This window comes from Python bivittatus, unplaced genomic scaffold (assembly GCF_059951505.1).
Source record: "Python bivittatus isolate LINGU-HERP-01145 unplaced genomic scaffold, Pbiv_v1 ctg000020_np1212, whole genome shotgun sequence".
Classification (NCBI taxonomy): Eukaryota; Metazoa; Chordata; class Lepidosauria; order Squamata; family Pythonidae; genus Python; species Python bivittatus.
The window spans coordinates 71,464,231-71,481,770 of NW_028277030.1; the positions used below are offsets into that span (position 1 = coordinate 71,464,231).

At 36.2% G+C, this 17,540-nt stretch overlaps 1 protein-coding gene across 4 annotated transcripts in view; it reads right to left on the bottom strand.

The window, feature by feature from the left end:
• Positions 1–17,540, bottom strand: part of MAP3K5 (mitogen-activated protein kinase kinase kinase 5) — a 105,839-nt gene that overhangs the window by 26,879 nt on the left and 61,420 nt on the right. For all 4 annotated transcript variants that reach the window (XM_088141208.1, XM_025168207.2, XM_007420902.4 and 1 more), the window contains exons 10-15: positions 14,816–14,969; positions 12,757–12,864; positions 8,296–8,345; positions 3,884–3,979; positions 2,458–2,539; positions 867–1,000 (exon numbers count right to left, since the gene is read on the bottom strand). In XM_088141208.1, the coding sequence (XP_087997334.1) occupies positions 867–1,000; positions 2,458–2,539; positions 3,884–3,979; positions 8,296–8,345; positions 12,757–12,864; positions 14,816–14,969 (624 nt within the window). The remainder of the gene's footprint in view (positions 1–866; positions 1,001–2,457; positions 2,540–3,883; positions 3,980–8,295; positions 8,346–12,756; positions 12,865–14,815; positions 14,970–17,540) is intronic.

Below are 17,540 nucleotides of genomic sequence, written 5' to 3' on the forward strand. Positions count from 1 at the left end.
TGCGTATTTCGCATTATGGAAATATATAGATCAAGATCCTGAAGCATTAAGGCAAGCACATGTAGGCAAAACTAACACTGGTTTTGTTAGACAAAAGCTGCTGCAGAGGAGGACAGTTAGAAAAAGAGAAGTTCATGGGGGAGAACAAAAAGTACTTAATCGCTTCTAACGTGAGCCACCCCCCCCCACTGCTATTTTTTTTCCAGCAAGCATGCACACCAGTAAGGATAAATACACTTCAGGAAATCTGCAAAAGAAGTGGACCAGATGGCCAGCTAGATGAAAAGATTAAGAACACCCATGCCATTTCTGTGCTTCAAATCATCCACTGCTAGAAGGGATGGGAAATGGTAACGTGTGTTAATGTTTCATAATCTCTTACGGTACTTTTTTACTTACATACATAACCACTGAATCAGAAGCTAACAGAACATAAACAGCCACAAAAAAACTAACGAATATTAAAACCAACTAGGCTTACTGCACACTGCATAAAGGCAAACACTACATGTTTACGTAACCTGTAATTAAGCATGTTGTGTTCATGCAGCAACCGTCTTCTATGTCTAATCCTGCTTCCTGAATCCCTGGGGACCGCTGCACTTACCTGCATGCAGCTTTGTGATGTGAACAAAAATGGGAAGACTGAGGAAGCACTCCTTCTATACTTTTACTGGTAGAGTCTAATGGCACCTATCAGACACCCTTTTCTGATTGCCTACGGTTGATAAATCTACTGTTTGAGAAGGCAGTGCTTTTGAAGACCTTTGGAGACCTACTGCAAGCTTTTCCAACAGAACACTGGTGAACATTAGCTGTATAACTGTAAACATAGCAGCATCTGTCAGAATTCACTATTACTATACCTGCTATCTCTTTCTGGGATTTCTTTAATGGCAATTCTGACTTGATTGCTCAGATCTCGTCCTGCATAAACTATGCCATAAGTGCCTTTCCCCAGAATGACTCGTTCACCATTTTCATCATATTCATAGTCATACTATAACAAAAAATACACAAAAAGGAAGGGATATGTCATTCTGTTATGTGTTAAATACAAATATTATAATCTTATGGGAAGATGTGATTCAACAGTGGTTCAAATCAAGGAGAATCAGCATCCTATCTAAATGTCAGTCCAGTGCCAATGTGTAATTTGTGTTTATTTTAAAAATCTATACTCCACCTTTCAATTATGAATTAGCATTCCCAGGAGAACAGGAATCTAATTCAGGTAGTCCTCGTTTAGCGACCACAATTGGGACCAGCAACTCAGTCATTAAGTGAAGTGGTCGCCAAGTAAAATCGTGATTGTGCTTATGATATTACTTCAGCTTTCCTTTGCTTTATAGACCTGTGAAGGTTGTAAATGTGAGGAATGGTTGTAAAGTTACTTTTTCAATGCTGCTGTAACTTTGAATGGTTGCTAAACAGGGCAGTTGTTAAGCAAGGTCTACCTGTATATTTAATCATTGGCTGCTACTTGTATGTGATCAGACTTTTTTGTTAAACATTATCAGGAAGGTTCATGGGGAAAATATGGATCAGTAGAAATAAAACCATCACCAAAACTGAAATTAAATTTTTAAACTGAAATTGTCTTACAGGCAGTCCTCATTTAGTGACTGCATTGTTTAGTGATCATTTGCAGTTACAACAGCGATGAAAAAGTAACTTTACGACCAGTCCTTGCATTTATGACTGTCACAACATCCCTGAAGTCATGTGATCAACATTCTGGCACTTCACAACCAGCGGGTATTTACAACCGTTGCAGCGTCCTACAGTCACGTAATTGCCATTTGCATGCTTCACAACCAGCTTCCAACAAGCAGAGTCAATGGAGAAACTGGCAGTAAAATCGCAAGTCACAGTCATGTGATGTCTCGCTTAATGACCCACGGTGATGCACTGAATGACTGAATGGGAAGTGACATCGTAAGTCCGTTGCGATCATGTGATGTTTTGCTTATTGACTGTGTCACTGGTCCCAACTGTGGTCACTAAGTGAGGACTACCTGTATGCTCAATGGATGACTAAATATCAAATGATAAAGTATATAAAAATTAAAGTCTGAACAGTGGTTTAAAATGTTTGTCTACCTGCAATATGTTTGCTTGCTTGTTTGTTTGTCTGTTTATTTATTTTATTAAAGCAATTTATATGGCTGCCCAACTCACTCATCGTGATTCCGGGCAGCTTACAGAAATAAAACCTCACTTATACATTACCATAGCTTGCTTTTTGCTTTGTAATGGGTTACGACAAAACTGCAACAGAAAAGTGAGGTTGTAAATCATGATAGCCACTGTCCCTGTTAACAAAGGCTCGAAATAAAGCAGCATCAAGAAAAGAAGGTCTAGAAAGCAGATAAGGTTGTGGGTGTGAAGTGGAACTTGCTAGGGAGCTCAGTTTTGAAAGTACGAAAAATAGGAAGAATACACAGGTGCCTTTACCTCCAGAGAATCTCCATCACATTCACCTTCCTCTGTGTTTTTTCCTATTTCTTCGGTGATGCTATTAACCATTTCAAAAAATCTGCCAAAGTCACATAGTATTCATATAGAAGAAAAGAACAATGAACAGAATGAAACTTAATGATTAGCATTCTTCTCATCACAGCTGACTTTGATACCACAGCTTATGTTTTACAAAATAATTCTGGTTGTGTATATTGAGGTTCTTGTGCCTCAATATATAATTCTGCATATTGTTTTGGTAAGCACAACCCTACCCAGCATATAGCAAGAGTTAGAGTACTGGAGTAAAACAAGGGAGTCCCAGATTCAAATCCCCACATAGCTTTAAAAGTCACTGAATGCCTTTAAAATAATCACTATCCCTCAGCCCAAAGTAACTCACAAGGTTGTTGTGAGAATAAAATATAGGGGAAAGGGAAGAAGCATTTACGCTGCCTTGAATTTGTTGAAAAAGAACAGGATAAACATAATAAATAAGCACAGACATTATTGTTCCATATATGTGTGAAGATTATGTCACTTGAGAAAGACAAACATTAATGTAATTGTAGCCCAATTTTGGATTTGCACAATGCTTTTGTCAATGACATATCTGATCCTAAATGCCAGCAAAGAAAAGGTGATGGAATGTGCACTGAGATATATGCAAAGCTATGTAACAAAGGGTACAATGCGTAACAGATGTCATTCCATTATCTTAATTTAATTCAAATCCTCAAAATGCAGGGATAAATTTGAATGGGTAGACTTTTGGAAGATTTAGCGCAGACCTGGTTGCTTTGCAACATTTTTTAAAAAACCATACTCCATTTGAAGCGGTAGAATTCTATCACTACTGCCATCCCATTCCATGTAATGCACAGAAGAGTAAACTTTAAAATAAAAAGAATCTGCTAATATTTTTGATAATACAATGCTTAACAGATATATTGTCTCAGCTTAATATGTAAATCTTAGTTTATCTTAACACTGTAAAAGTAAGAAAAGCCTCCTTCAAGTCAAACTTGATTCCTTGTGACTTAATGAATACATCCATGCAATTTTCTTGCTGCTATCTTTTTCTGGGATGCTCTTCAACTTTGCACTCTGACCTACAACTCCGATATTCCCTGGGTGTCTCCTATCCAAGTACCAACTAGGTTTGATCCTACTTAGCTTCCGAGCTCAGAAAACGTCAGCTGGAGAATAACCAGCATAAATGCATGCCATAAATACAAAGTAAATACAACTGATCAAAGACTTCAGAAGCTGAAATTAAACTGCTAAATATCCTCAGTATATACAATCATTTTCATGCAAGTTAGTGGATTTTAAAAAAAACCTAATCATTAAATAATAATATGCAAGCTGTGTAAATAGCATGTTTAATTTTTTAAAATATTAAATAGTAATCAACATATACTTTTTGCAGTGATGTTCTGTACAGAAATAGATTTGGAAGTCATCTGAATTGTGCAGTACATATAAGAAACAGCATCGTTCTTCAAATTTTGAAATGCTGAAAGAGAAATAAAATTAGCATGGATGACTAATGTTATACTTCATTAAATCTTTCTATTTCTACAAGAAATCAGAATTTTTAAATGCCTGATCTCTGAAAAATGCTCCAGAGTAATTTTGTCCTTATTTTTAAGAAGGGAGACAGGTGAGCATTTCCTAGAGGAAGAAAATCTTCCCTCAGACTTTACAATGTAAACCATAAGTATTGGATGAAGCTCAGATCGCTTCCTTACAGAGAAACAAAAGTTAATTCAATATTTAAGGCCTCCTGCATATGGCTATGCTATCATTTCCAAACTTCTCCTCTCTAGTCTTATTGATATCTGAGTCTGTAAATTCAGGTACGTGGGGTGGGTGGGGGGCTTTAAAAGTATATCAATCTGGCTGCATATAAGTAAAGTTCAAAAATTTCTTCTTAAAACATTTAGATCATATTAAGTAGGACCCTGACAGTATTTTAAGAAAGGCAAATAATTACTTCACTTAAATGGAACTGCATCTCATCAAAATTATACACCAAATGCAATTGTTCTTTTAAAAAACTCTGGGAGGATCCTCTGGGTTTGGAAGTTCATGAATCTCATAAGAACTCTATGTAGTGTAGAACTGTCATCAAGCCATCAAGAATGAACTATGAAGATAATCCACAGATGATTTTATGTGTGGCTAAAAGAGCACTTTCTTTTCCATGGCATGAATCTTACGACATATTGAAAGCCATTGGAGGGCACCCTAGAACAAACTTTCAGTCATTGCTGTCTTTTTCCTTTTAAGGGTAGCTAATCACCATCATTAAATTATGGCTGTCACATAATTAATCTATGAAATACATTTAACATGAAGTATGGCAAACAGCAAAAACTGCTAATAAATACTAAAATATTACTGAAAGGTAATTCCAAATGCATACAAATCTTTTTTCCCTTCTCTATTCTGTACTACCTCATATTCAATAGTCTCTTTCCAGAATAAATGTTACTTGAAATCTGTCCAGTAACTTATGACAATCAACCTTATTAAATTCAGTGAATCTTACTTCTGAATAAATATGTATAGGATTGCACTGTTAATATAAGAAGGCAAGCGGAGTCCTGCTACATCAGGCCATAAGGCAGCCTAATCCTACATTTTGGGTCACGTGGCAGACAATTGGAACTCAACCCAAGCCTAGAATGGAGGGAACCCCCCTTCCACAGTTGCTTCCCAGTAACCAGTATTTAAGATACTATTTAAACAATAATGCAGTCAACATTAGTAATTATTGATAGCTTGATCCTCCATGCAACTGTCAATTCCCCCTTTAAAGCCATTCGAATTGTCTGCCACTTACCACAATTGTTTGTAGTCATTTCACAGCTCAGCTTTGCACTGTAAATCTGAATCTCCTTGCATTTAGTTTTAGTAGACAACCTTGAGTCCTAACACTGTGACACAATGAGAAAAACATCTCTCTACAGATGTTACATATATCATGTGTGATTTCATATACCTGTATTATGTCTCCCTTTATGACCCCTTCATTTCCGAGCTAAAGCATCCCCATGCTGCAGTCTTTTCTTGTAGGGAAGCAGTTCCATCTCCCTAATTTTTGGCTAGCCTATTTTGTACCTTCTCCACCTCCATAATACCACTCTTGAAGCATGGTGACAAGTAAGTGGACCATTTTCCATAGGTTTACATAAGGGCATTATTATATTGGCAGTTCTGTTTTCAATTCCATTCTTAATGGTTCCAAGCATGAAATATGCTTTTTTACAACACTGTACTCACTATGACTCCTTTTCTTGGACAGTCATTGCCAGCTCAGAACCCTTTAACATACAAGTGAAGTTTGGATTTGTTTTGTACCAACATGTATCACTTTACAATGCCATTTTGAAGATCATTCACCCAGCTGAGGGATATCATTTTGGTGCCTTCTTCAGCAAACAGGGCTAGCTCACTCTTAGCTCTAACATCAAATCATTTATATAAGAGTTAAAAAGGTACAATATTGATCCATGGGGGACCCCTTTCTGCATATCTGATCAGTGTGAACATTTACTGTGTTTTTTTCACGAGTTGCCCAAAGTCCAACCATACAGTCGCTGTTGAGTGATCCTTGTGTACATATTTATTGTTACTCTTTTTAGAAATCTAGAAAGTCAGTGAGAAGAGTTCTTTTTGCAAAAGCTATGTTGATTTCTTATCAGCAAAATCTATATTTGGGGGGGTATTGTTTATTTTCTTTTTTAATAATACTTCCAACCACTTTTGTAGAAGCAATGTTAAACCTACTGGCCTATGGATTCATTTATTTTTCCTCAATCTCTTTTAAAATTTTGGGTCACATATGCTGGAGTTAAAGAGAAGTTGTATACTTTTGTGAAAAAATCGGCATGCTCATATTTAAATTCTTTAAGAATTCTTCCAGGTCTGAACATTTAATTTTAGCTTTTCAATTTGATGTACAGTTCTCTCTTGTTACCTCTATATTCTTAGTTTGTCTCAATGCCTCTTGGAAAAAACCACCTTCAACATGGACATTTTTCTATGTCCTCATTAGTGAAGGTAAAAGGAAATAATTCATTCTTTGCCATTACCCTATCCTATTTTAACACACCTTTAATGCATCCATGTTATCAAGGCTTCATATTACCCATGGCTATCAAACTCTCTCAACTCCCCATTCTCAAGCAGAAACAAGATTAGGTAAGTATTTTTATTGCAGAGAATTAGGAAGCTATCTATACAAAGTTCTGTGTATAGAAATACAAACCTGCCACACACATAGATATAAACATAAATATATATCAGCACCAAAGTTTACATTCTGGGCTGCTTTCTCCTTCCTTTTTGATTGCAATTTTCTTGACCTTCAAGTATGTGTCAGAGCTCTCTCTAGTGTGAATATTAGAGCCTTCCATCTCACCATCTTTAACCCTTATGACTGGCCAGTTTCTTATTCCAAATACATTTGAAAATTTTTTTGTTTGTCTTAATGTTCTTTGTCATGTGCTTCTCAAGTCTTTCTTTTTTTGCATCTTTTATTAACTAGCTAGCATAGTTTTGAGCAGAATTTATCTTCCTTTTTGTTTTGATTTGGGCAAAACTTTCATTTCCTGAAGGAAACTTTCTTAATTTTGATATCATCTCTGGCCCTGCTCAAAGATGGTATCTGACATTACCATTATTACCATCTGACATACCATTAATTATTATTATTATTATTATTATTACATGTATATGCTGCCCAACTCCCAGTGACTCTAGGCAGTTTACAAATCGTTAAAAACATTTAAAAATAAGTAACAATACAAGAAACACAATACGAAGAAAAAAGATGGCAGAGAAAACAAATCCGGATTTGAACAAGGGAAAGGAACAAAAGGGGCATCAATTCTCCTCACCAAAGCCCTGGGTGTGGAGCCACATCTTCAGGGCCCCTCAAAATCCCCGTAGGATGGGGGTTGTTCGATTCTCAGGGGAACCTCATTCTAGAGGGCAGGCGCTTATCTGAGATGAGTATCCTAGAGTTTTGAAAAATCTCCAAGCATTATTGGAGAACTGACCCCTGACTCTATCAATCTTCATTAGTTTCCTTGTTTTTTTTTAATGTTTACTCTTCTGAAGTCAAATATGGTTTGTTGCATTATTTGGCAAATATCTATTTCTATGTCCCTTAAAGGCTATAGCATTATGATCACTGTCCTCATTTGATTCAACAACTTTTAGGTCTTGGGCAAGATTCTGGGCACAACTTAGTAAGTCAGTGTTTCCTCTTGTTGGCTATTTTATGGCTGCTCCATAACACCATTATTTAGGGTATCTATAAATGTGTTTTTTTTCACATTCAGAGCTTACATTTTCCTAGTCTTTGTGAAAAGTGACTAAGGTAATCTTTTTCAGTGTCTCACTAATTTCTAAGTATCACTGTTAGCTAATGACATCTGATTTAACAGCACAATTAATATACTATAATGACTTAATTCGTTTATCCAGCTAACTTTCCCTGAATCAGTACCTTTCTCCTGAAGATAGAAACAATAGGTAGAAAACAACTGGACGTCAATTTTGGGATGCTTTACTAATGCAATTTTTCTCTGCCTAATAAAGAACCATTTGTGGATTCCATGTTGGGTTATATCAAAGAGTTCAGATGTGAACATAATCAGCTATAAAATTACTATTTGATCAGTCACTTTTTCTCATCTTAATTACAGAGTTATTGTAAGGATTGAATAGAATAGTCAGCATCTATATAGGTCATTCTGAACTCTGTAGAGGAAAGGCAATATAAAGATGTCACAGATAAATAAATATAAATAAACTTACCTTACTCCTCTTATAGACTCAGCACTGAAGTTCCATTCATGAATACCCTTCTGTAACAAGAAACCAACAAACATAACACGTAACTGTTAAATGATATAAAATCTTTCAGCTGTAACTTAAAAGTCTTGGCAGGTTATTTTCTCCTATTACATTTACCCTTTTATAAAATACTCGAGTCACTTTAATAAAATTACAGATGGCATTACACTCAAATCAGGTTTGACTCCTGGTAATTTTATGTACACATCCATGCAATTTTCTTGGAAATAGTATGAAATGCCTTGCTCATTTATTTATTTATTTGCTAAATGTATTTTTGATGGATTGATTATGTACCATCCAGTTGTTTTTGATGCCTAGCAACCACATAGATAGATAGATTAACTGTATAGGGCTACCCAACTTGAAACAGTGTGTTTCTGGGCAGTGTACAACAGAAAAATGAAAAATAACCTAAAGTACCATATAACATTAAAACATACCCAATGTATAAAATCTAAAGTGGCAACCAAACACAATAATGAAAGTAACCAAAAGGGGACTCTATTTACCTGCAACCAAACATGTGGGCGCTGTCTTCTCATGGGATATTTTTTGACTTTCCAGTCTAGCCAGAGCTCTGGTATTCTCTGATATTCCCCTGTCCATGTACTAACTAAGCCTGACCCTGCTTAGCTTCCAGACAAGGTCAGCCTTGTACTGCCATCTGCTCAGGTTCACTGTATCCATAGAATAGTAATAAGATAAATTATCCTAATAAGTCTTCTTTGCTGAACTTATGAAACTTCTGTCTTTTTTCTCACGGCTGAAGCTTTGAAGCTTCTTTCTTTGCCTATTCCCATAGGATGCCTTTCAAAATAACACATTTCTCAATCATTTGTTCACATCTGCTTGGTCATCATGTTGGATTTCCATTTCAATTCTTGACAATTATGGAGGTGAAAATTATACCTAAATAAAGGCATTATGCCATTAAAAACACTTCAGACATTTTTCTCATTAGTTAGTTTCCATAACCAGAAAAGCTCAAGCCATTCCTATTTCTTTAAAAAAAGATTTTTAAAAACAATTTAACAGTTGTTTAGTTATTACGTTCTCAAGAGGGTGAAATGAAATAGAAACAATCTTCCTGGTGATCCTGCCAAACTTTCAGTCCACCAGAGTAAACATTTTAAGAAAGCTGTCCAAGTCTGACATCTGTTCTTTGCTTAATAAAGAGAGGCAATAGGAACACTATTTTAGTAGCCAGTGTGAGACCAAATACCAGGGCTAAGGCAGTCCTTAGAGCAGTAGCAAGAACACTCCTAAATGCCACCTGGTATTACAGCTATGGGTTGGAGCCAGGCTTATGTCAGCAAAACAGTCCAGATGTTGTTTAGCAGCCAGGAAGTCAGTAAATTCTACCCAAGTCAAATAAATATTTAAACTGAGACTTCTAAGCCACTCAGCGGAGTTCAGCAGAGTTAGTATGTCAGTGTGATCCAGAGGAAAGAGTAAACAACCCTCTATCCTCCAAGTATGTTCTACGCTGAAAAAATGGGAACAAAAATTACTACAAAAGTGACATGCAATTTATGAAGTCAGACACATAGTTGAATTTCTTCCCTGTGATAATCTGAGGAATACATTATACATATACCATTGATAGCCCACCAGCAGGTGAAGCAGATCCTCTTATTTCCTGCCAGCTCCCTGTATCCCCCATATCTGCTCTAGAGGTTTAGATCTCCTTGAGGAGATAGAAGGGAAGGGGTGAGACCACAAGGGATGCAAGGTGGTTAAGAGAAAGGGCAACTTCCATTGCAGGAATATAGCCCAGTGAAATATACATAGCAACCCCAAAAGTAGTAAACCAGAGTGAAGCTCAGATTCTAGAGGCTTCCCTGATCTTTATGACAGAAATTGCTTTATGGAATGTAGCATAACAGAGTGAAGTAGAAGTCCTTTTTCTACACTGCCTGGCCTTTATGGAAGTTTTTCCAACTGGTTTAAATTACTCTTATTCCCATGTTAAGGATATATTTGCTTTCCCCAAACAGGCATAATTACATGTGCAAAGCTTTTCCAGATTGATGTAATGTTTGCTGTGCTAACTAGTGATCAAAGCTGAGTATACCCACACTGGAATTCATGATGCTTCATTTTAACATAGTTGTTAACTTTGCTCTAGGATAAAAAGGAAGATATCAAAAGCTACCTCCTGGGTTTTCCAAAGATGGATTTTAAAAAAATAAAGTTAAGATTTTTATAAAATAAAAAGATTTCCTACAAACTAGCTCAAAAAGCAGCTGGTGCTAGAAAATATTCTCCACTTATACTTTCCTCTCCCTACTTTGCCCTGCCACTGTCCTGCCCTGCCACTGTGGCCCTCAGGCTCCTCAAAAAAATGTAAACGTACCCCTGGTTTCTAAAGCTTGCCCACCCCTATTCTAGATTCAGCTCATGATCCTTGCTTCCCTAGTAAGAAAGCAATATGATTTAGAGGTGTCAAAATCCTATAGATGGTCACTTCAACCAATCTGGTCAGCAAAACATAAGCTACGTTTATCTTACTTAAGAGTTATTGCAATAGTAATTTTGCTCAATATAACAGGAATTGAAGAGTTTGGCATCTGTTTTCAAATAGCATACAGGTGGTCCTCATTTAACGACCACTTTTTCAGTGACTGTTTGCACTTATGATGGTGCTGAACAAGTGGTAGTTATGACCAGTACGCATATTTACATCAGTTGCAGCATCCCCATGGTCACATGATCACCACTTCTTTGCCAGCTTCCTACAAGATGGGGAAGCCAGCAGGACATTGCAAATGGCAACCACACGAGGTCCTTGCTTAATGACCTGCAGTGATTTGCTTAACAATGGCAACTGGAACTGCTGGAATTTCTGTCACTAAGCAGCACAATCACGTGACGTCATGCTTTATGACCACATCACTTAGCAATGAAAATTCTGGTCCCAATCGCCATCATTAAGTGAGGACCACCTGTATTCTATATTTTTCACTCTATATTTTTAGAAGGTTTTCAAAAATTACACCTGTGTAAAGAAAAGGTATATGAGTGGCAAAAGATCAAATTTAGAAATGCCCGAAATCTCACAAGACCACAAAATCTTGATATTTTTATTATCCTACCCGCAAAACCCTTTTTGAGATATTGAAATCTGGCAAGAACACCAACATTCTGTAAAATTTGGCAACAACATAACATGTTGCTATTATTAAATCATTCAATTTTTTAATTTTGGAATTCTATGCATGCATTTCAGTATAATGCATGAGTTCTGGCACCCAAAGTTGCCCTGTTGCAGACTACTGGTCTAAAATAACAATATCAGAAAAAACCTATGATATGCACCAAAATGTCTATGTTTTCCATAATTTCTTTCTAGATTACTTTATATTAATGACAAAACACTTAATTCTTTTCAGAAATGAAGGCATTTGCCCTTTTATATTTAAAGCATTTCAGCTTCTCTCTTCAGTTCTGGCTTGACTAGTTTATCATCCTTACATGTATCATTCGGTCTGATAATAACCTAAACATGACACTAAAATCCTAATTCAGCAGTGAAGAGAAAGCCTTGTAACTCATACTCTTCATCCTAGTTCATCTGCATAGACCTCTGGCACAAAATTACTTGACAATGCAGCATTGCACATGTTAGAATAAAAAAGGTTTTGCAATTGTGTTGATGGAACTGTGCCATGAACATGATTAGTAACTTTATGGAAAGAGTTTAATTCAGAGTCAAGAAATACTTTCCATGCAAAAGGTTCCAATTTAATTCCTGGCTGGAAAAGCCTCTGTCTAAATTTTTGGGGAAATACTCAGCCACTATAGATTGCTAATTGGTGCATTCAATACTGAGTTAGATGAGCCAATAATCTAACTTGATATAACAGCATCCTCTAACCCTGAAATACTCTGTATGGGCATGCCTTGTTTTTCTCTCTTTTTTTGATACCTTCAAGTCATTGTTGACTTCTGGTAACAGCCTTGCATTTATCATGGCAAGTTTTGGAAATGGTTAGCCATTGCTTTCTTCCTAGGGCTGAGAGAACATGACTGGGCCAAGGTCACCCAGCTGGCTTTGTGCCTAAAGGGGGACCAGAACTCACAGCCTCCCAGTTTCTAGCATGGTGTCTTAACAGCTGCACCAAACTGGCTCTTCATGCTACGCTTAATATTATTTCCCAGCATCCATTACTTCTTCTTCCTTAGGTTTCTTTGATTGTTAATGGAACAATCTTTGATTGTATCTTTGATTGCTAATGGATCTTTCCTCCCTCAAATACCAAAGGACCTGGATCTCAAATACCAAAGTTTCTTTGGTATTTAATCATTTCCTTTAGCCTTCTGCACTGCAGCAGAGTAATCATCTGGTTACAAGATGCAACTTAGAAAGAGGAGACTACATCTTCCTTTTCTTCTAAAAATGCAAGGAAAGCACCTTACCTTATCATCAGGCATAACATGCCAAATAGAGACCGTCTTCTCTTCAGCCTCACTATTGATGGACAAGTATGAAGGTTGGTAGATTTTTGTAGGTTCTAATATCAAAACCTTCAAGCAAAAATTACAAAAAAATCTGTTAATAACTGCTTCCTCAAAATGTCTAGTTTAGATATTAAACTGGGGTGGGGAGACAAATTGCACATTATAAGGCATTGTAGTAGGTGTTCTCTATATGGATGTTATTTTTATTAGCCAAACCGTTTACTGAAAGCCTGTTGCAGAGCCTCTTATACTTTATCATACATTGGTTTATGCATTAACAATATCTAAAAAAAAATTGATGAGGAAGTAGTATGCTGCACACAGCAAAATCTGTAGTAAGAATCTAAACTCTTATTTTGTTATATGCATGGAAGAATTTAATTAAAAACTACATTTTTTTATTAGTTGAATATTTTTTCTCTTCCAAATCAGGATCCTATTCTATCTCCTTTGTTCCTAGAAACTTTTTAAAAAGTAGCTTTTCAAGTATTTCTCCAGTTATTTCATACTGTGTTCTTTGTGGCTTCATTTGAAAAGATTATTTTCCAGACCAACTCCCTAAATCAAAGTTACTGGGAGATACATGGCTATTATTTTCCTAATTTCAGTATAAATTTGAATTCTATTCAGAAGGAGGCAATGAGGCTGCCAATTCCTTTTCCCCTTCCAGGGAGGAAAAGCTAAATGAAAACATGAAAATTGTGGATTCAACAAATAAAAAGACTGGCAAGACATGAGGTGAAAATGCTGCTTTTACCTCTCTAAATAAATTATCAAGAGTACAATGGCTTTGGTTTATCTGATGATAAATAAAGTAATTGTAGCCCAGTGAAAAAGAATAATTAGGACAAGAATAGAATGCTTGTTGCTAGGTTTTCCTCTGATTCTGTGAGAATACGCAGATGAAAGTCTTTGTGGGGAAACTGGAATGAGAAAGGAAGAAAGAAGTATTTCATAGAGGGGAACAGATACAGCAGGATGAAGCATGCATAAAAATAATGAAAAACTGTAGTGATCAGAAGATTGCAGCTTCCATAAAAGTAGACACTAGCTTGAATTCATTCCCTTTTAGGAAATAGTAGATACAAAGCAAGATTTATGCTGTTCATTACTTTGGTAAGTTCAGAACACACATTATGTTGAAGTGAAGGACAGGGCAAGCAAAACATATATTTCCTTAAATTTAAGCAAGGAAACTTTGAAGTGACTGTGAATACAGAATCCCCAGCTAAGGCTAGTTAAGGGTCAGTGTTCAGTAGGGCTAAATTGACACTGTGTGGAAAGCAGCGGGATGAAGCTGGCAGTGAAAAAGGAAAGGTAAAGAACAGTAAAGTACCTGATTGCCAAGTATTATGTATGAAATCATGCAATTGGTGAATACACAAGCTGGAAACAGAATATTTGGTTCCAACCAAAATATTGGAATAATATTTAACTAAAGTATAGGGTTTTGGCAACAGCTATCATTTATGGAATGAAAATGGTGACATCAGCCAGGCCTATAAATGGATGCAATATGACAACTGACTCTTCTTTTTTCTAAGTATTTTCAAGGGAATAAACAAAAAAAAAAATCCTATTTCACTGGCACAATTAATCTGTTATAATTGTGCACAGACTGGAGAGAAGGGAAATCCATACAACATTTAACAGGGCAACTGTTAAAACTATAATTGAATTGTATAGGAAATGTTTCAACCTGTTGCCAATAAAAAAGATGTAACAGTCCAAATTATCTAAGTGGTACAGTAGTTAGAATGATGGACTACAATTTAAGAAACCCAGGTTCAAATCCCCATTCAGTAATGAGTTCAGGTTGGCAATCATAATCTTTTAGCCAAAGTTGTTGTAAGATTGATAATAAACCTATAAGAGAACTATGTTCTTTGCAGGGAAAGCAGGCAGTTTGATTTTGTATTATTTTTTATTTATTGCCTTCCAAATTAAAACACTTTTCTTTCCAAATAATCATGTGGCAAGACAAACATGAAATGAACAGTGTTTAAATTATACTTACAGGAAATCTAACTACAGAGACTTCTGTCTTTGTAGCCTCAACTAGAAAGTCCATCCAAAAGTCTACAAGTTCATGTCTGCCTACTTGTTGATCTGGATTCAGCTTCTTAAAGTGCTGATATATCAAAATGGTCTCCACAATGGACTTGAGATACCTAGGATCAACCAATAGAAAACAAAGAGAAGTTTGCAACATTTTATATTACTGCTTGCGATCTTTATCACATTCTTTTTCTACACAGACCAAATCAGTCAATTTTTATTCAGTCATAGACCAGCAAATAAAACAAAAGAATCACAATTAATTAGGATTAAAAAAAGAGAAACACATAAAATTCTAAAATATTTAAGAAAAAATAGAGAAGATACTACAGTGTACTGTACGAACTATACAGCAGTACGTAGCTGTGATCAACGAAATGGAATCAGATTGAACTGATAGTAACAACTTAAGATAGAATGAGTCAGAATGACCAGGATGTTTAGTGAAGAATGGAGATGATAATTCCTGGCAAGCACCTGCGTAGAGGGAACAATACAAAATAATATGTTCCATCATTTCAATTATTCCTCCACCACACAGACACAGTCTCTGTTCAAAAGGGATATTTTGGTATCTCCCTTCAATAACAGCTGTTGGGAGGGCATTAAATCTAGCCAAGGATAAAGCTCTTCTGAATTTCAGAATTGTTATACAGCTTAAGTATCTGGCTGGGCAGAGAAAATGTGCAGAATGACTCACAAATATGTTTCTAGGTAGAACTGGTAAATCTGATTGCAGCTCTTAATCGGCACTGACCAAAAAGTGCATCACAAAACTGAAACATGTACAGAGCCTTTTTCCTCCCAAGCTGATACTCTACTAGAAGGTGTTTTTTTTTTTTTAAATAGCTTCCACTTTCCATGGTGCTTAGAATAATATACATCACACTGTCCTGGATAGATCCCTACTACTTTACAGACAGAAGGAAACATATTTTTCTCCCATTCTGGAAATTAATAAGTGCACTTCTCTTTTTTTTACTCAAGAAAATACTTCCATGTTAGCTGTTACTTCTAAGAATCATTTACTGCCAGATAGACCAGTGCAGAATCTCAAGATCAATCATGATTCCTTCTGTACATGCTCTCAATAATTTTAAAAGAATAACTGGTATTTATATCACAGGACACCTTGCAGCTATGCTGGTATCTAACTGTTATTTCCATAATATGCAAAGAAACATTTAGGCTTGCAAGAATCCTTTAAGCGTTTGAACAAGTATGCTGTATACTGTAGCTCAATTATAGCACAGCAGTTAATTTTGACATATAAAAAAATCGGGGGGGGAGCATATCTGAGTTTGGAGAAACTTTGTCAATTAGACTATACCAGGTACTATACCAGATGGAACTGCAGTCTGGTTGTAATGAGAGAAAGCTTTGGGTTATTTCCAAATAACTTACTCTAATGCTGGGAGCATATGCCAAGAGTATATGCCAAGAGTAGACCCCTAGCAGGGTCACCCAAGGCATGAAGGTTATTCCACCTGCCCAGTTAAAGCAAGCAGGCACCTATATTGGGCAGCAGCAAGATGGGAAGATGCTGGAGGTAGATAATCTCTAAATAACAATGTCAAAGGCATCATACTGTCAGGGAGAAGCTACTTGTGTGTAAAAAAAAAAAATCACATGCATAGACAATATGAAAATGATTGATGATACATAGCCGGATGATGAGCTCTTCAGGTTGAATGACACTCAACATATTATTGAGAAAGAATTGAGGGCACTAATGGTGCTTATGGTGAAGCTAGTTAAGAGCCTTTGGAATGTCTAATTGCTGACGTTGCCATGCAGAAAAAGAAAATCCGAAAGTGCAAAGGCAGAATTATAGTGGGAATATGGAACATAAGAAGCAATTCCACTCTATGGAAGCAAAAGCTGGGATTTAAGTTAGCAGGATAGAAGAATATTGACACATTTGAACTTTGGTGTTGGGGAAGACTCCTGAGAATACCATGGACAGCCAAGAAAACAAACAAATAGATCACTGAACAAATCAACCCAGAGTTCTCACTCAAGGTACAAATGACCAGGCTCAAATTATCATACTTTGGACGCATTATGCAACAAAATAGCTCTCTGGAGAAGCCTATAATGCTGGAAAGATACAAAGAAAGAGAAGAAGAGGGTAACTAGCAGCAAAGTAGATTGGCTCAACTACAACAGTGATGGGTGCACTGCTGGAAGATCTGAAGGGCCTGATTTGGGACAGATCATCCTGGAATAAATGTAGTTATGTGGTTGTTAAGAATTGACACTGAGTTGATGGCACATAATCAAAATGGTCCAGCATCAAGTTTAGTTGTAAATCCATTGACAAAAGCTACCAATATGTTCTGGGATTCTTGTATTTGTGTTAACTATCAAACCACCCTATTTAAAACATTCTGATAACATAAATATAGCAGCCTTTTAAGATAAGAACAGAATAAAAGCAAAGGCATTACAGCGTACACTACATACAAAACCCTACCAAAGTAAACATATTATACCATGCCCCCACAAAATTGAGCTACATTCAGTTGACCTTTATCATAGAACAGCTTTCTGTTGTTAATGATGAACAGTTTGGCTTGGTATGTCATTTTCTCTGTGTTACTTACTCTGTGTTTACGATTTAGTGGAAGTATTTTAAAGCACTACATGCTTTACCAATAATGGTTTGATTATATTATAAAAAT